At 37.8% G+C, this 19706-nt stretch overlaps 1 protein-coding gene and 2 pseudogenes across 5 annotated transcripts; 1 reads left to right on the top strand and 2 right to left on the bottom strand.

The window, feature by feature from the left end:
* Window positions 1-324: 324 nt before the first annotated feature.
* Window positions 325-6802, bottom strand: LOC131182900 (ATPase 11, plasma membrane-type-like; annotated as a pseudogene).
* Window positions 6803-8524: 1722 nt separating this feature from the next.
* Window positions 8525-10703, top strand: LOC110637573 (uncharacterized). 5 transcript variants are annotated; one of them, XM_058152284.1, is made up of 4 exons: window positions 8525-8896; window positions 8995-9113; window positions 9528-9731; window positions 10041-10703. In XM_058152284.1, the coding sequence occupies exons 2-4, from the start codon at window positions 9003-9005 to the stop codon at window positions 10608-10610; spliced, it is 885 nt and encodes a 294-aa protein (XP_058008267.1). In that variant the 5' UTR covers window positions 8525-8896; window positions 8995-9002; the 3' UTR covers window positions 10611-10703. The 5 variants fall into 5 exon arrangements, with proteins under 5 accessions (XP_058008267.1, XP_058008266.1, XP_058008265.1 ...); XM_058152283.1 differs by having other exon boundaries at window positions 8978-9113; XM_058152282.1 differs by having other exon boundaries at window positions 8533-8896; window positions 9441-9731.
* A 76-nt stretch (window positions 10704-10779) lies between these two features.
* On the bottom strand, window positions 10780-11719 carry LOC110637576 (non-specific lipid-transfer protein A-like; annotated as a pseudogene).
* Between the last annotated feature and the right edge of the window lie 7987 nt (window positions 11720-19706).

Genomic DNA, 19706 nt, shown 5'->3' with positions numbered 1-19706 from the left:
TATTAATCTCATTTTAAAAACAATAAATGGTTATATTATTAATCTTTTAAAATTTATAGAAAAATATCTTAATTTTAAAATAGACGAAGGACTCAATTTTGACATAATAAAAAAAATTAGAGAAATTAATTTATTCAAAATTATAATTAATGGTACTAGAAATTAACTTGTAAATTTCCCTATTACAATAAATGTATAAGAAGTGTGAGGCAAGCTTTTGTATAATTCCGCCATATGATTATGAATTGAAAATCAACGCAAGACTGAACAAGGAAAGGCTAGCAATTTAAAAAGGGAGAGAGAGAAAAATATTTACATATATATTCAGACGGTGTAGTGCTGGTTAATGGCGTCGATATCCTACCCCCTTAACTTGGCAAATGATTCAACCTTTCCTTTGAGTGTGTGAAGCTCCCTCATCCTGCAGCACCACCGTCACAACTCAGAATCAAGAAAGAAAATATGTCAGGTATTGAGTGGGATGGCAAATTTCTAAATTCAGAGGAGACTGACCTTGCAATCTCTGCACGCCTTTTAGCTTCTTCTGCCATGATACTGATGTCCCTAAATACGGGCCTCTCTGGAAACATTTTTGTTTCAGCGGACTGAAGGCCATTCAGTGTTCGCTGCTCAGCCGCCCACGCAGCTTCACGTGCTTCCTTACCAAAGTCCTTGTTGGTGAATGCAGTCTGGTAAATTGCAAAGATTACTTGATTAGTACCAACACATGAATGAGGACTCAGGAGCTGCAGATGACTTTAATTTTTTTTTTAATTAGTATTTCAATACTTACCCTTTGCTCGACCACCAGACCCCAGGCTTTTCCACTGAGTGCATAGCGCACAGCAAATTTGATAGGATCAAGAAGGACGTAAGTCAGAATATTGTACAACCAAATCACACCTGTCCACCCTCAACCAACACTTCTGATTCCAGCAAATTCCCAGTTTGTATGGGCCGATATCAAGGTTGCTATCTGAATTGAAATCAACATAAAGCTTTCCATGAATAAAATTGTAGGGTTGGTTGATGGATTATTTAAAATGTAAAATGATAGGATTTCTAGGACTCGTTACCATTTGGGCAATTATGAAGGCAGCAATAAGCAGAAGGCCTGGACGTTCTGTGAATGACCAGCCCCTGGAACGCGTCACAAATATCAAGGCCTGGCTAATGGTACTGACTTGAAGGTATATAGCTGATGCTAATTGTTCCTTAAGCTTATTGGCAATTGCTTCATCTTTCATGTTAAAATGGTGCTGGTTGAAGCTCCTGACACCAAAATGTTTCTGCAAAGTAATGGAAAGTTTAACTTCAGAAGAAGTATGGAAATTTGAGAAAAAAATTTGATGAATGTTAGGAAACAAAAGAAGGGAATTACCGGAAAGAATTTAGTTTCATAAGCTGCCCAGAAGAATATGACTGTCATTAGAGCCAGGTAACAGCCAAGGACAATGCCAATTGCAAAAATTTCACTGAGCTTCCAATTGTCAGGAAGAGGAGAAGGCTTGATTTCGTCTTTGGATATGGTCATTATGGTACCTAGAAGCCAAATGGTAGGCTAAATTGATGAGGAAGGAAGAATAATGTGCATAAAAACACAAAAGGCATGCAAATACTACAGACAATAACAATGGGTAGAGAAACTAGAAAAGCTAACCATCATTAAGAATGGCAATGACTAGAACCATGAAAGGAGGAAAGTCAAATTTCCAGCAACAATTCAGCAACATAAAACCAAGCTGTTAAAGGAAAACCAACTGCAAATGAGAAATAACCGAGGGTTGGGTGCATTTCATAAGTTTCCATTCATAAAATTTCAATATGTGAGGGATTCTTACCACCATACGTATAGTGATAGACACTGCATATATCTGGCAAGCCAAAAAATAACTTTAAATTTCTATTCATATAGTTAAGCTTTTGCTGATAATTTAATCATAACTTGGGGATTGTAGCTAATTAAAGATTACTGTGTAATTTTTCATTCTCTGGAATATTGCACGACTTGTTAAGACAGCGCTAATGATTACACTCAACCCAGGTTCTGTTAGAACGATGTCAGAGGCACTTCTGGCAGCATCCGTGGAATCTGCTACAGCAATTCCTGTGTCAGCTTTCTTCAAGGCAGGTGCATCATTTACTCCATCACCAGTCATTCCACATATGTGTTTTCTAGTTTGTAGTCTCCTTACAATCTCATATTTATGTTCTGCAAATGAAATAATGCAATCAGAATTAAACAGTTAATTGACACTTGAAAGAGTTTTCGCTGTGCACAATAGAACTAGCAGATTTACCAGGGAAGACACCGGCAAAACCATCAGCTTTCTCAATGAGCTCGTCAATTGGAAGTGATGCAGCTGCTTCATTCTTGCCTTCACCAAGCAGAGATGAAGATGGATACATATTTGTGCCCATTCCAAGCCTCCTTCCAGTTTCCTTGGCAATTGCTAGTTGGTCACCTGCAGATATCTTATTAGACAATATTACAGTAGAAAAAGCCCTTTTCAAAAAAAAAAAATTTCTTCTGATATATTAGGAGGTTCACTGGGACTTGGACTACAAAATAGGAATAGGCCGGACCAAAAGGTACATGTCACTGTATATTTTTGTTTATCCATATGCATACAGAGATATCTAGAAAGTCAATTTTACCATCTCCCAGAAAGTTGTTGAATATAGGCAAAAAATAAACATTACCAAATCACAGAAAAACCACAAACGTTACTACCAATTTTTGCCATGAACCACTACTAATTACTATCAATGTGGAAGCAGCTGACTTTCCTAAACATTAATTTGAACCTATTATAGATTAACCAACTGACACAAACAGGATGGCTGATAGACACTGATGGTAACAAGATAAACCTAGTCCCCATAAACGGATAGACATTACAACATTTCAGGTTTAATGCACATATATATCACTTCCAAATAATTTGACAGTAGCGAATGGAGAGAAAAAAGTAAAGCAGTTAATCACAAGAGGACAATAGCAATGGTCTCTCACCTGTGATCATTTTAACACTAACTCCAAGATCCAGAGCTCTTCTGATTGTTTCAGCACTATCATGGCAAGGAGGGTCAAATAGAGGAAGCAGCCCAACAAATTCCCAGGGGCCACCTGGACTTTCTTTGGTGCCTGCAGGCACTTCCTAGAGAAGATGAAATTGCAGATTTTCAGAAAGTTCATACAGAAAAGCATGCATATACTAGATGAAGACGTGTATGTTAGTCACCTGGCGTGCAACAGCAAGGGATCTAAGTCCTCGTTCTGCAAATTTGTCGATTATTGCATGTACATTCTTTTCTATTTCCGATTTATTATGTGCCAGATTGAGAATTTAAGTGGAATACATGCATAAAAGCTCAGAAATTACCCTCTATGGTCAACTGTTCACTTTTGTAATCTTAATGCTTAATGACATTATACCTGCTCTGGTGCACCTTTGCTGACTCTATGCATTTTACCAGCGGAATCGATGTATGTAAGTGCAGTCCTTTTGTCAGTTGGATTAAATGGGAGGAAGTGAACTTCTGTGATTCCAGCCCGAGCCTTTAGAAAGAAATACTAAATAAAAATTTGCACAAAAATCACAGTAAAAAAGACAATCAGCCAATAAAAAACTACAGATATTATTATATTGCAGATACTTCTCATAATGGGTATCAAGACATTTGCAATGTGAAACTGAAAGCATATGTTCATCATTTTTTAGCATGATGTAAAGTTGTGCAAAATTCTTAGGAAATCATAGTTTAATGAAAACTAACTAGAAGCATTTCCATAGCATCAAGAGAAATTATTTGCCTAACATCAAAGCATTATCAGATACCTCCTTAGGCTCTGCCAACATTGAAACAATTGCAGCATCAATAGCATCCTGATTCTCCAACCTTGAGGCTCCTGCAGCCATAAGCACAACCATATCCTTGTCAACACCTTTCGTGAAAACCTGACAAACATATAGATAATGCCTCTGACTTTTGTACACTAAAAATGAACGGCATTTCATATATTGTTACTAAAAAAAAGTATATTCAGTTCAGAGATTGATTGGATGGGACATCAAAACAGTTCCTCTTATTCCCTTGGGCAACAAATAGATCAAATGATTTTTTTGGATTTCTATGTAACCAAATTTTCCATTAATCTCCAATATGCAACAACTTTGGGTGAAAGAAGAATTTTATCTTAAAAAAAGATTAATGATTTGTACTTCTGCATGAGGGAATTTGCAATTGTAATTCTGAAGGTGCTGGTTCTTTTCCTGTGAGACTATGTATACTGTATTGTGATGCTATAACAGGCAGATTGAAAATAAAGAAATCAAGAGTAGGACCTCAATCATATTTTTATCCACTGTAAGTTTGTTAAGAGTCAATGTGCCTGTTTTGTCACTGCAAAGCACATCCATTCCAGCCATTTCCTCAATGGCAGTCATTCTCTTTGTAATTGCACCCTGCAGAAAACATAGACGCTGATTATTTGAATAATTTTCTCTATTGTGTGTACTTATTTCAATTATGCTGACTAATTAAAATTGCATATCTGAAGATCGTCTTTCTTTTGAGGCAAATAAAGGCACAGATGAGTTTCCACAGACCTGTTGAGACAAGCGATGGGAACCAATGGCCATTGTAACAGAAAGAACAGTTGGCATGGCAATTGGGATGCCACCAATCAATAGTACAAGTAAGTTATCAATACCAACACGGTATTTCCTCTGCTGAATCCCATATATCACAATGATTTCAATAAGCATCCCAAGTGCAATTGAACAAATGCAAAAGTTTCCAATTGCCGTTAAAACCTGTAGACATCAAACAAATTTAATAACTAATTATGGAGTGATATCATAATAATTTTCATTCACACACAATATGTACTTTAGTCATTAACTTTCCAGTGATCACAGATGTTGCAGAAGTCACGCATGAGATTAAGATTCTCATCTCTTTCCTAATTATGTTAGGCGGAGAAAACAAAAGGGCTCTTAAAATAAACCTTCTGGAAGTGTCCAACATGATTTGTGTTTTCAACAAGATGAGCTGCCTTCCCAAAAAATGTGTGGACACCAGTTGCAATGACCACTGCTTCAATTTCACCTTGCTTGCATGTTGAACCTGAATAAACTCCATCACCTGGATTCTTGGTTACTGGAAGTGACTCTCCGGTAAGAGCAGACTGCAAGTGACAACCAAATTATCAAATCCAGAATTATAATGTTTGTAAAAGGTTATGCTTCATTAAAATTTTTACCGTGGAATCAAAATTGAAAACTATTAATAAACCCATGCTATTACAGTGAATAATCACCTGATCAATCTTTAAAGGGTCTCCTTCCAGAAGACGTGCATCAGCTGGAATGATATCACCAAGTTTTATGCTAATAATGTCCCCAGGCACCAACTCTTAGGCATCTTCCTCGCTCCACTTTCCGTTGTGTAGGACCTGGTAAGAGTAGACAGAAAGTCAAAACTAAGGAACACTTGAGAGGTGATGTCTTGGGGCTTTATGGAAAATTAAATAACAGATAGAAGTATCTTTAACATACCTTGGCTTTTGGGGCCAACCGAGCCATAAGGGTAGCAGCTGCATTTCCAGCATTGTTTTCCTCTATAAAACTGATGGTGGAATTAATTAGAAGTAAGATCAGGATGCCAAAAAAATTATGGTAGTCTGCATTCTTGCCCTGCACAATAAGTTGTTGTCAACAGCATTTCATCAAACACTCATCTTACATTAGGTTCATTCACCTCCTATAGTAGTTGACAATTCTGATCTTTTGTCAAAACAAGTCATATTGAACCAGGAAACAACTAGCATAAAACTGGAATCAAGATTCTGGTGATTCAAGTGCCATATACCATATTTATCCTATAAAAGAGATAACAAGAGTTGAGATATAGACCTACCCCTCCATGTGCAAGAGCAATCGCCATGAGAGCTGCAGCTTCCATGACCCATGACAAAGGATTCCACATAAAACCCAAAAACTTTAATATTTTATTTTCCTGTTGAAGAAAGAGTAAATGAATCAATCAGGTACAGAAATATAAAAAAGCAATAAAGAAAGTGAACATGATGCACAATGGACCCCTCCTTGCTAACCTTTTTCTCTTCAAGTTTGTTGTATCCAAACAAATCCAGCCGCTCTTGAACTTCATCAGAGCTCAAACCTTCTCTCGTACATTTAATCTGGTCAAAAACTTCCTCAAGGGGCATGTTTTCCTACAGGAAGCCATTATGAAACTTAGCAAACAGGCATTGCGCCTAAAACTTCCAGAATAGAATGTTCACAAGATCACCTTCTCCCTACTTTGACTTTCCTTGTTTATTCACCTCATAAAAATTTAATCATTATTAACAAGTATCTTTGACAAGCATATTTCATTCCTGTTACTTATCTTCAATCTAAGGACTAATATTCAGGAATCAGGAGCAGGTTTGGTGGGAAGAAGAATTTATATCATGCAAAAGATTTGAAGAATTGAACAATTTTAAACCTTTATATCAAAAAATATGCGAGTCATTAACATTAGACTTATTTTTCTAACATTAAGCTATAAAGAGGATTCTTTAGATGATAAGCAAACAAACCATGCCCATGATGTTAAAATTGGATAAATAAGGATAAGCAAGATAAGCACATACCAGATCAACAGCTTCCTTGGAAACAGCATCGAGTTCAACTGACCAATGAACCATTGTAGATGCCCTTCAACTTAGAATCTCTTTTCCACAAGTCCTGGAAGAGATTCTGCACGGCCAAGCACTTCCTGTCAAGCCATATACTGGTCTCTACCAAATTTGGTAAAAAACCAAATTACTCATTTCAATCTTAAATATTGCTTAATTCATTATTTAAAAGTTTTTTTCCATAAAATTCTATAAGAATTATTTACCTCCTGCTGAAACAAGAGCAAATGTGAAGAAAATAGAATAGACATGGAAAAGGAAAAACAATGGTTCACATTAAAACAAGCAAATTCAATCGCATTAAAGGACATTAACTACATGTTCGAAATTAATCAACACTGACCTATATATTGCAACACTAGCAATCAAAATTCTTCAACATAAAAATGACATTGGCAATTGACCAAGATCTCTGGATGTTCAAGATAGTGGAAGCAAGTAAACCTATAGCATGCACAAAAAAGAATATACATGTATGTGTATATGTATGTATAAACCAACAAGAAATGAACCTATCAACATCAAATTGAAATGGGCGAAGTGGCACACGAGAAGCAAAAAATAATAAAGAAATGATTAAGAGAAACATATGGAAATAAGCAGGAGACAGATGGGTGCAGACATGGGCGTAGAAATGGAGGGATATGGTCGATGAACGTGAAAGCTCCATTTTGCAAGGAGACGATGGGCTTTGCTTGTGAAGATCCGCCGGCCAGTGTCAGTTGCTGCTGTCTAGGACCAACTGACACATTCAAATTTTTGACAGCCAGTAAAATTTGCCGCTATGTCTTTCTTCTTTGAATTCGACGTGTGGTCGTCTACTTCCGTACTGTACTTTCCAAAAATCGCATATTTTAGGCCTATGTGCTACCGAACAAAAAAGAAACTTAAATCTCATTTGAGATTATTACAAATTATTAAAAAAAAATATTATATTTCTTTTGGGTGATAAATTATATTAATTGCAACTAAATTTGATATAAATCCTTAAGATCAAGTTCCGGCAACTTTACCAATGTCTCTAGTAGTTGCCATATAGCGGTGACAGAAGACTGAACCTCAGAAGACAAATGTGCAGACTGCAATAAATGAATAAAATTGTAATGGATTTTGTTTGCATTTTGCAGTGCCCACCTGCCAAATTATTCTCTCCATCAACATCACCATTTCTGTAAAAATCCCATCTTCACCAACTGTAAGCTACAGCTTTTCCAAGGTCCATTTCGATACTCATTTGTTTTTCCAGGCTTCAACCATCTCCTATTCAGAGGACGGCCTTTGTCCGGCTATTATCCCACTTTTAAACCAGGAATATGCCCCTAACATTCATTATTCCCTCCTGCAAATCCACCATCATCAGAATAAACAGAACGAAAAGAACATAATATTTTTGTCAAGTAAAGGAAGATTTTAACGGTTGATACTTTAGCGATGATATTTTTAGCAACGGATTTAAACCTGTAGCTGAAAGTCATAATTTAAATTATCTACAAATTAATGATACATTGTCTGCCTTATAAGCATTAGTTATGGGATGAAAATAGGAAAGATTATTCAATGATCTGATATATATATATATATATATGTATTATCTCTTTAAATATATAAATTTATCTTTATAAAAAATAGTGTTACCGGTATATATAATAATTTTTTAAAAATATATAAGACCATATTTTAAAAATGCGCACTAAATCATGTGACAATTTTTTTTTTAAATTTCCCCATTAATTATTTATTAAATAAGTATAAGATTTTTAACATTGATTAGATTTGAGTTTTTTCTTTTTCTTTTGGGTCATTTTCCCAACACGTGACTTTGAGCAAATGAAAATGACTATAGGGCAAATGATTTATAGCCCAAATCGTGAACCTAATGAGCCCAATGGAACCAATAGCAGCTCTCTCGATCCAGGATCGAGTAGCATGGAATGTGCTTCTCGCTCATACCGATTCGTTGCACTCGGTAAACATCTGCTTATGCGCCACTTTTGTTGCTTAACTAATCGCGCCTGTTTTCGACTAGAAATGGCGAACTTAGCAGTCTTCGTTCTTTAATTGTCTACGGAAATCAAAGTTTATAACTGCAACGGTCGGCACGTGAGGTGTTTGTAAAAATTTCCACCTGAATTCCTTCAATTGCATCTTCATCTACTGAAAGAAACTCGAGCACCATACACTTCTGAGGTAATTTTTCTGTATCTTTGATGTGAATGTTTTTAAATATCTCGAAGATTATTATTTATTAGTAGGAAGGTGTCTATTTAGGTGAATATGGGTTACAGATATTGTAATGATGGAGTATTGGAGAGGTGTTCTAAAGGTTCCGGTGGATCCAACCAGCAGAAGTTACTGCAGAGTTGGCGTGTCTCTCTGCCTCTCACCAAGTTCCAAATCATTAGCTGTAAGTTCTTTTTGCTTCAATTGTAATAAGGCAATGCCTTTATCCTCTGCAATCACTGCTGTAAATTACTAAACTGTTTGTTTCGCCATGCACAACTGTTTGTTTCGCCATGCATTTCTCTTATTGGAGACGGAGCTTCACCTTTCTTGTCTCTAAAACAAGCAATTGCGTTACTTCTTTTTCCCAATTGGGTTTCGATCTTCCTTTTATACTTGAATTTATACATGCTTGTTCAACACGAACAACTTTGTTGTGGTTTTATATTCCAATTCCTAGAAAACTTTCTTTCATCTCTTCAACACCATGACATATGCGTGTGAAAGGTAGGTACCTTCTGCAAATGCCATCTTCTTTTCTGGGGATAGAGTTGAAGGGACCAGGAATCCTATGATTGAGAGGCTATCTAATCTGCAGAAAGTTGCTGAAATTCTGGTCTCTAAATTTGGCGGTTCTGTTAATGCTTGGGTTATTGAGGCTTCCATTTTCAATGGGCCTTTCGCCGTTTATAGAGATTTAATTCCATCAGTAAATCGGTGGGGGGAACCAAAATCTTACAGCCCAGCTGGATTCCCTGCTTCTACCTCAACCATCTCTCTCTTATCAAATTGCCTAAAAGAGGTATGTAATTTCATCTATTTAACTGCTATCTATCGTATTCATCATGTTTTGCTTGATAATGTTTCATGAAGGATAAGTACTATGTCTTTCATTGCATGTAACTATTATCATAAATCAATAAAATTCTCTTGAGTTGATTGAATTCACACTTGAAAAAAGAACGTTGCATCTACACTTGAGGGATTGTTTTTACTTACAAAAAAATTTTGGATGGCAGTAGCAAGGGACATTGAAACTGATCAAAACCCCAAATTGTCCCTGGATTGAACAATTCTAATATTCTACATTGCAAATTTATCAATATGGCAGGCAAAAAAGGTCATTTCAACAAAAGAGAAAGAGCCATTGACCACCAGAGTATCATCTTCATCTTCTTATGAGCCCAAAACATACATCCTTGGATTTAGTAAAGGCGGCACTGTACTTAACCAGCTAGTAGCTGAACTGAGCATTTCAGAAGTAAAATCAAATTCAAAGGAAAAACATAGGAGCAGGGAATCTTCTGAAGACGATTTCCAAATCATACCACATAGTAAAGAAAGCCTTCTAAACAGCATCACAGAGATCCATTACGTGGATGTGGGTTTAAACTCTGCGGGTGCATATATAACTGACCATAATGTGATTGAAAGAATATCCAAACGTCTCATGCAAGGAGCTCCAGGAATTCGTTTTGTCCTTCATGGAACACCGAGGCAATGGTGTGATAGCAGGCGAGTTTTGATACGTAATGAAAAAGACAAATTGGTTAATCTGCTCGTGTCCGAAGCTCAAAAGAGTGAAGGGAAACTAGAGGTGTGTGAGAAATTATATTTTGCTGATAGAACTCCAGATCTGCCGATGCACTTCGAAATTATTGAAAGTATGGAGGTTAGGTGAGTGTTGATTTGCAAATTTTGGTTGGCACTCTTAATGCTGTAATTATACATGCAACTTGAGGAAAATATGATGAGATCCAATTTGTTCTGTGCAGTATGCTTGAAACTGAAGTGATTTCTATTTACTTTTCTTGTGCTTTTAACTGATGAAATATTGCAGAATAAATTTATCAGTTCAGCTGCAGCGCATAAAAGAATCCGGCACTGCAGCATCAGATAAAGATTCGAGAAATACCACAATGATTTTGCTAGAACTTAGAAAGTGTATAATTGTTCTAGGTTCAAATTGTAATATTTCTCTTCTGTACGTATTCTTTTCACATGCATGCACTAAGACAAATGCACAAGCACGCAGATACAAGGGAGGGGTGGGTGAGTAATTTATAGCGAAACAAGTTTTCCTTTATTATTACAGCATCCTCAGTAAAACAAGTTGTAGTAGCAGATTAACATAGAAGTAGAAAGACCCTTTAGTTAGATATAACTAATGCAAATAGATAAGGCGATGACAACCCCCAATGCTCCTAATCTTTATTTCTCAATTCCCACCGCGATTCTGCTTTCATCTTAGTTGATGCTGAAGCAAGAAAATGGAAAATACATATTTGTGTTAGAATTTAGAAAATAACTCGCCATTAAAACAAGAAATGGAGCAATGAGAAAAACTTACCTCTGACAATCAGTGGTTTTGGAGATGGGAATATTCAAACTGAACCCCACACTTCTGAGGGAGGGAGGTGGCAGCAGCATCCTGTATATTTGGGTAGCGAGCAGCGGCTGTCTTTACACACTCGCGTGCAGCTCTCTTATCTGCGGTAGTTGGAGCAAGTGCCTGCAAATTCTTGATTCCTGCGCAACATGCAGGCGAAGGAGAAGCATCCCCTCCCGTCAAGAAGGGAATGCAAGGCGCCAAGGAAGAGTTCACTTGCCCACAATCAACTGCCTCTCCTTGCATCCCCATAAATTGAACCAGAGCAACCACAACCAACACTGAGATGACTATTCCCTTCATTTTTGCTGGAGGTTGTGAACTTCCTAACTGAGCCTTAAAGCTTGAATTTCTTTGAGTGTGATGAGGTACTGATTGGAGAGGCACAAATGTGAAGTATTTATAGCCTCTTGAGAGATTATGAAGTTAAAGTATGTGGGTCATGGACTGATGCATGAACATATATTATCAGTTGTCTTATTTGGCTTCTTATCTACTTTGGAATGTCACTTATTGCTCTCCCTTAACAGCAAAGAGGATGAACTTGTCAATCTTTTTTCAATATCCCAACAGTTCCTGAGGATCTTGCCAGTCTTGATGACAAAATGCACCACCCATTTCAATGTCCAAGCATTCCATTAATACCTAACTGTAATGCCTCTTTCGATAAAATTAAATAAACAAAACAAAATCTCACTATAATGCCTGTGAGAAAACCAAAATGCAACCTAGCCATCTCTTCCAGGCAGTTACATATGATCAACATATTCATATATGTGCACTACAAAGGATTTTGTAGAGCAAATTTAGAAATTAGGGAAATAAGGAACAATTATCCTCTCTTCCCTTTTAAAAGAGAAATTCCTCTCCATTTCTTTCCCTTTCCTCCATTTATCCTAGCAATGTGAATGTGTGTAGCTTTAAAAGGATTGTAACACCACTAATTTTTAAATTAATTATTTTATAGGTGGCTATTAATATTTTATTTTATTTAAATTTTGAAAAATTATTTGAAATTTTTCGAATTTTGGAAATCGGGTTCGATTTTTTAAAAATAAAAACTTTGGTGATTTTTAAAAATTAATTTAAAGACTACGTGGTAAAACTAAAAATATATTTAGACCCTATGAATTTTTCTGAGTTTTTTAGAATTTTTTCAAAATTTTTGAGCCTCGTTTTCGATCCCAAGGCAGAGAAAAAAATTTAATTTCGGGTATTCTGAATTGAATCTACCGAATCGAACCAAACCTAGTCGAACCGGCCCTTTTTTTTCCTTTCCTCTTCTCCCTCGCGTGCCAGACACCCTCTCTTCTCTCTCTGTTTTCTCTCTCCTCTCTCCTCCCCTCATCGGCCAGCCACCACCCCAGCCTTCCCCGGTCGCCGACGCACCTCCAGGACGCTTCTCTGCTGCCGGCTGACGCCCCAACTAGCCGAAAAGTTGCGCCAAAGTTCTCCCTATGCTCGCGTGACTCTTCATCTTCAGGCCGATCAGGCCACCGATTGGATCGGTTCTTGTCCCAAAACACATCCACACCTCGAGAGCTTTCCATAGACACTAAGAACACAAAAATTCATAGAGCGGTTTTTTCAATTTTTGCTTGGAAAGTTTTAACCCATTTTGACTTTTGGGCTAGATTTCTCGAAAATCGTAAACCCCACCAAAAATCTAAGAGTACCAAAGTGCTCTACTCGACGAGAGCTTCGAGGCAATACCCATTTTGAATTTTTCTGACACCGTTTTTCAGTGAGTCCCGTGAAATTTCACAGTATTTTTTCGAGCATTAAATGAGTTTAAAAAATTTCGTAAAAATTATATACTAACCCTATGTTGTGGGCTTTGCATAGGTACCTTCAATTCACGGAAATTCAACAGTTGCTCGGGTCTGTAATTTGGGACCGAGCAGGCAGGCTACCAAAAAAGTTTCAGAATTTGGTCGAAATTATAGACTATTCCATTGTTTTCAGACGTTCTGGGTAAACCTGAACCCTACTTTTTCTTAATAATCTAGTGTCTGATTTTGATTAAAAATCTATAAAATATTTGTGGTATGTTAGAAAATTATAATTCCTTTTGCATTAGCTTAATAATATTGCTAAAGATAGCGGGGTAAAGTTTTAGAATTTTTAGAGCTCATTTGGGCAATTTTTGCAAAAGGGCTAATTGTAGGGACTAAATTATAATCTTTCAAATGGTGGTTGTTGACTGTTTGGATTGGCCCAGGAGGGGCCATGTGATGTGATTGAGTTGTAGATGTGTGACTTGTGATTATAGAAGTGCATTTTGAACCCTTTTACAGGTTGGGTAAGTCCTAGGTATAGGGGAGACTCTGCCAGATTTTCGGCACGACTTAGGGTGTCTTTGATCTTTTCTAAACTTGTATTGAGACAAATACATTAAATAATTATAATAAAATTGTCAAGTGAGCCGGGATAGCCTTCCTCCTCTGCCCAACCGCCGCAGTGACTTCGGTTCAAGTCTGTGAGTAAAATATTAATTTTAATTATAATTTCAATATTATTATATGTTCAAGCATGCCCATGCATCACTTATAAATATGTATCTATGTAGTTAAATACTGGGCACGTTTTATATTGCGTTCTTAATTGATGAAGTGTCATGGATGTTGTTTATGGTAATTTAGAGTAGTGTGCATGCGTTGGTGTGCATGTGGTGTGCGGTATTGCATATGGATAGGACAGGTAGACACGGCTTAAGAGACACTCACTAGGACTCGGTCCTTTATGGAGAAGTCGGGGTAGGCACGACTCAAGGTGATCTCGCTGGCCCCAGCATTTGGTTTATCAAGCGAAAGTCTGGCTTGAGAGACACTCACTGGCAGAGGTTGGATTAAGAGAGTTGTATAGGAGATCAGCTCCCATACATGTATTGTTTGAACATTTTTAGGTGTGTGAGTGCTCTAAATTGCCTTTTTGCTATTATGATGTGATATGTATGATAATTTCGATGGTGTTGCATTTCACTCATTATGATGCATTAGCTCTAGGTAGCTATAGAAATTATAGTTAAAATTGGTATTTTACTCTCTGAGTCGAACGTTCATTCCTGTTCACCTTATTTTTTCATGCTACAGGAGGATTACTTATTGTGACTAACCTGCTCCTTTTATTTGCAGGTCAATTAGTAATATCTAATGTATTTTGTACAATTTAGCCAAAATTTTAGACTCCGTATATGTTAGTAGTATTTTAATAAATTTGGCACTGTAATATAATATTATGTTGAATTTGTAAGAACATTAAATGCATGTATGTGTGAGTGTGATTGGATTGGATGAGGGAGCTGAGCTCCCATTTGATTTATGACATGATGAGTATGTGGAGAGTGAGCTGAGCTCCCTAAATTATTATATATTATGTTTACAGGTCGGGTGAGTCAAAAACTCTCTGTTGTATGAGCCATATTATGGTCAGACTCTATCCAATTATATTCTTGAAATTGGGCTTAAAATGGGCCTTAGGATTGGGCTAAGGAATAGTTAGGCTTACTACGGGACTCAGGGGCTTTAGGCTGGCCTAGATCCTAATGCCGGTCCGGCCCATAGGTTGAGTTGTGACAAATATAGTATCAGAGCTTAGGCTCCAGATTCATAGGGAATATGTGTCTAAAGTTTTGGGAAGAGTCTAATAGGAGTCACATGCGAAGAATAGGGTCCACATTCGTCCTTTTATTGTCATCCTTGCTTCTAGTTTCTGCTTTATATAATTGTGTGTAAATATGAGTCTATAGAGCTGTGTAATATGCCGTTTTGAATTTTTGTGGGCTAATACTGTTGAATTTCAGAAAAATGCGTAGAAGTAAAAGAGCTGCCACTGCACCAGAACCGGATGTGCCAGACGAGGTGTCGGCACAGGATGAGGCGCCTGCCCCGAGGAGGCGGGGTAGGAGACCTAGAGCTACTCAAGTAGAAGAGCAGCTGCCACCAGTACAGAAACAATCTTTTGTGGCCTAGGATCCTATGGACCTAATGGCAGCTACCCTAGCCAGATTGCAAAGAGCCATCGATATCATGTGCTACAACTGGATACAGTAGAGCTGAAAGAAGACTTGACGTTTGAGGAGCAGCCAGTAGCCATAGTTGTCATGACCCAACCTATGAGCCCCGACAAGCACTAGGACCTGGACCAGCCTAAAGCCTTCGGGGCCCATAGTAAGCCTAACTATTCCTCAACCCAACTCTAAGGCCCATTTGGGCCCAATTTCAAGAAGTCAACCGGACAGAGTCCGACCATAAAATGGACCTTTTAACGGAGAGTTTTTGACTCACCCTACCTGTAAATACAATATATAATTAATTGGAGAGCTCAGCTCACCCTCCACATACTCATAATAACATGAGGTCAAATGGGAGCTCAGCTCCCTCATCCAGTCTAACATACATGCATATAATAAGTTTACAGGTCCAACAGGGCAAATTATATTACAGACCCATATCAAATAAATATTTCTAACACATGCGAAAATTCTAGGAGTTAACAGAATTATACAAACATGAATAGATGACCTGCGAAGGAGAAAAGCAGGTTAACCACCACAATGATCCTCTTGTAGCCTAGAAAAATATTGAACAGGAGTGAGCGTTCGACTTAGAGAGTAAAATATCAATTTTAACCATAATCTCTATAGCTATCTAAAGCTAATGCACTCTGTAGAGTGAAATGCAACATCGTCAATATTTTCACATCATAACAGCAAAAAGGCAATTTGGAGCACTCACACACCCAACACTGTCAAACAATACATATATGGGAGCTGATCCCCTATACAGCCTCTTAATCCAACCTCTGCCAGCGAAGAACTCAAGCCGGACTTTCGCTTAATAAACCAATACGGGGTCCCAGCGAAGAACTCAAGCCGTGTCTACCCCGAAGGACCGGGTCCCAGCGAAGATCTCAAGCCGTGTCTACCTGTCCTGTCCATATCCAACACTATACCACATGCACGCCAACGCACACACACTGCTCCAAATTACCACAAACAACATCCATGGCACTTTAACAGTTGTGAATGCAACATAAAACATGTCTAGAGTTTAACTACATAGATACATACATATAGGTGATGCATGGGCATGCTTGAACATATAATAATATCAAAATTATAATTAATATTAATATTTTACTCACAGACTCAACCGCAGTCACTGTGGCAGCTGGGTGGAGGAGGAAGGCTGTCTCGGATTACCTGATAATTTTATTACAATCATTTAATAAATTTGACTCAATACAAACTAAGAAAAAGATCAAAGATGTCCTAAGTCGTGCCAAAAATCCGGTAGAGTCTCCCTTATACCTAGGACCTACCCAACCTGCAAAAGGGCTTAAAACGCACTTCTATATCCACAAACCATACACCCACAACTCAATAACATCACACAGCCCCTCTTGGGCCCATCCAAATAGTCATCAATCACAATATGTAAAATTATAGTTTAGTCCTTATAATTGACTCTTTTTGCAAAAATTACCCAAATAAGCTCTAAAAATTCTAAAACTTTGCCCGCAGTCCTTAGCAACATTACTAAGCTAATGCAAAAAGAATCATAATTTTCTGAGCTACCACGAATATTTTATGGATTTTTAATCCCATTCAAGCACTAGAAAATTAAGAAAAAGTAAGATTTGGGTTTACCTATGCCGATTTCGATCTCTGGAACGTGCTCGAGATGTCTGACAACGGTGGGGTAGCCAAAATCTCGACCTAATTCTGAGACTTTTTCGGTAGCCTGTCTGTCTAGCCGGAAATTCACAGACCCTGACAACTATCGAATTTCCGCGAATTGAAGGTACCTACACGAAGCCCACAACATGGGGGTTAGTACATAACTTTTACATAATTTTCTAAGCTCATTTAGTACTCAAAAAAACACTACGAGGTTTCATGGGACCCATCAAAAAAAGATTTCGAAAAATTTTAAAATTTATAGTGCTGCGAAGCTCTCGACGAGTGGAGCGCTCTGGTACTCTCAGTTTTCTCGTAGGGTTCACAGTTTGCGAGAAATCTAGCCCAAAAGTCGAAATGGGCTAAAACTTCCCAGGAAAAAATTGGACAAACCGCCCGATGGATTTTAGTGATCTTGGTATCTATGGAAAGCTTTCGAGGTATAAATGGTGTTTGACACAAGACCCGGCCCAATCGGTGGCTGGATCGGCCGAATTTCGGCCGGGAAGCCAAAACGGTGTGCTGCGCTTTGTGCCTCTTCGCGTGTCGTTTTCGGCCGCCTGGAAGGCTGGCCGGAGGTGGGGGAAGGCTGGGCCGGCGCGCTGGTGAGGTGGGGAGGGCTGGGTGGCGGCGGCGCGGCGTGGGGAGGAGGGAGGAGAGAGAAAATGGGAGACAGAGGAAGAGAGGTTGGGGACGAGTGCGGAGGAAGAAGAAAAGGAGCTAGCCGGTTCGATTCGACCAGTCCGATCCGATCCGGTTTGATTCGATCGGTCCGATTCAATACATAAAATTTTGAATTTTTACTCTACCTTGGGACCGAAAACGAGGCCCAAAAATTTCGAAAAAATTTTAAAAAATTCAAAAAAATTCGTAGAGTCCAAATATATTTTTAATTTTGCCACGTGATCTTTAAATTAATTTTTAAAAATCATCAAAGTTTTATATTTTCAGAAAATCGAACCCGATTTCTAAAATTCGAAAAATTTTAAATAATTTCCTAAAATTTAAATAAAATAAAATATTAATATTTACTCACAAAATAATAAATTTAAAAATTATGGGTGTTACAATAGTGGACTACCAAGTGAGGTAACTAAGGTCGAAACAGATCCCTATGGTTAAGGTGTTGTAGAGGTGCCAATCAGTAGAAGAATGCACTTGGGAGTCAGAGTAGGACATGCGTAACAAGTACCCTTATTTGTTCAATGTGTAACTTTGTTTTTTTATTCTTCCTTGTGTAAAAAAATTCGAGGATGAATTTTCTGTAAGGGGGGAAGAATATAACACCCTTAATTTTTAAATTAATTATTTTATGGGTAGCTATTAATATTTTATTTTATTTAAATTTTGAAAAATTATTTGAAATTTTTCGAATTTTGGAAAATCGGGTTTGATTTTTCGAAAATATAAAAATTTGGTGATTTTTAAAAATTAATTTAAAGACTACGTGGCAAAACTAAAAATATATTTAGACCCTACGAATTTTTTTGAGTTTTCTATAATTTTTTCAGAATTTTTGGGCCTCGTTTTCTATCCCAAGGCAGATAAAAAAATTTAATTTCGGGTATCCTGAATCAAAGCGGCCGAATCGAACCGAACCAGGTTGAACTAGCAAAATCGAACTGGCCCTTTTCTTTTTCTTTCCTCTTCTCCCTCGTGAGCCCGACACCCTCTCTTCTCTCTCCGTTTTCTCTCTCATGCCTCCTTCCTCCTCCCCTTGTCGGCCAGCCACCACCCCAGGCTTCCCCAGTCATCGGCACACCTCCAGGATGCCTCCCGGCCACCGATTGACTCCCCAGCTGGCTGAAAAGTCGTGCCAAAGTTCCCCCTATGCGCGCTCAACTCTTCATCTTTCCTGGTCGATTCCAATTTTTTCTCGAGAAGTTTTAGCCTATTTTGACTTTTAGGCTAGATTTCTCGAAAATCGTAAATCTCACCAAAAATCCTAGAGTACCGGAGTGCTCCACTAGACGAGAGCTTCGAGACAATACCCATTTCGAATTTTTTCGACACTATTTTTCAGAGGGTTTTGAGAAACTCTGCAGTGTTTTTCGAACATTAAATGAGTTTAAAAAATTCCGTAGAAATTGTATCCTAACCTCGTGTTGTGGGCTTCGCGTAGGTACCTTCAATTCGCGGAAATTCAACGGTTGCTCGGGTCTGCAATTTCGAGCTGAGCAGGCAAGCTATCGAAAAAGTTTCATAATTGGGTCAAAATTATAGGCTACCCCATCATTTTCAGACATTTCAGGCACGTTCCCAAGGTCGGAATTGGCATAGGTAAACCCAAACCCTACTTTTTCTTAATTATCTAGTGCCTGATTTCAATTAAAAATCTATAAAATATTCATGATAGGTTAGAAAATTATAATTCCTTTTGCATTAGCTTAATAATATTGCTAAGGACCACGAGGCAAAGTTTTAGAATTTTTAGAGCTCATTTGGGCAGTTTTTGCAAAAGGGCTAATTGTAGAAACTAAATTGTAATCTTTCAAATTGTGGTTGTTGATTGTTTGGATGGGCCCAGGAGGAGCCATGTGATGTAATTGAGTTGTGGATGTGTGACTTATGGATATCGAAGTGCATTTTGAGCCATTTTGCAGGTTGGGTAGGTCCTAGGTATAAGGGAGACTCTACCGGATTTTTGGCACGACTTATGGTGTCTTTGATATTTTCTAAACATGTATTGAGACAAATATATTAAATAA

The sequence above is a fragment of the Hevea brasiliensis genome, chromosome 9, assembly GCF_030052815.1.
Source record: "Hevea brasiliensis isolate MT/VB/25A 57/8 chromosome 9, ASM3005281v1, whole genome shotgun sequence".
In the NCBI taxonomy this organism is placed as follows: domain Eukaryota; kingdom Viridiplantae; phylum Streptophyta; class Magnoliopsida; order Malpighiales; family Euphorbiaceae; genus Hevea; species Hevea brasiliensis.
The sequence above is the reverse complement of the archived record's forward strand: the minus strand, read 5'-3'. Positions and strand labels throughout refer to the sequence as shown.

Bases quoted from the DNA above. Each gene is read 5' to 3' on its own strand.
- LOC110637573 (XM_058152282.1), top strand. From the start codon at position 9,003: ATGATGGAGTATTGGAGAGGTGTTCTAAAGGTTCCGGTGGATCCAACC. The intron at 9,114-9,440 runs GTAAGTTCTTTT...TGTGAAAGGTAG, and splicing joins CAAGTTCCAAATCATTAGCT to GTACCTTCTGCAAATGCCAT. The intron at 9,732-10,040 runs GTATGTAATTTC...TCAATATGGCAG, and splicing joins TATCAAATTGCCTAAAAGAG to GCAAAAAAGGTCATTTCAAC.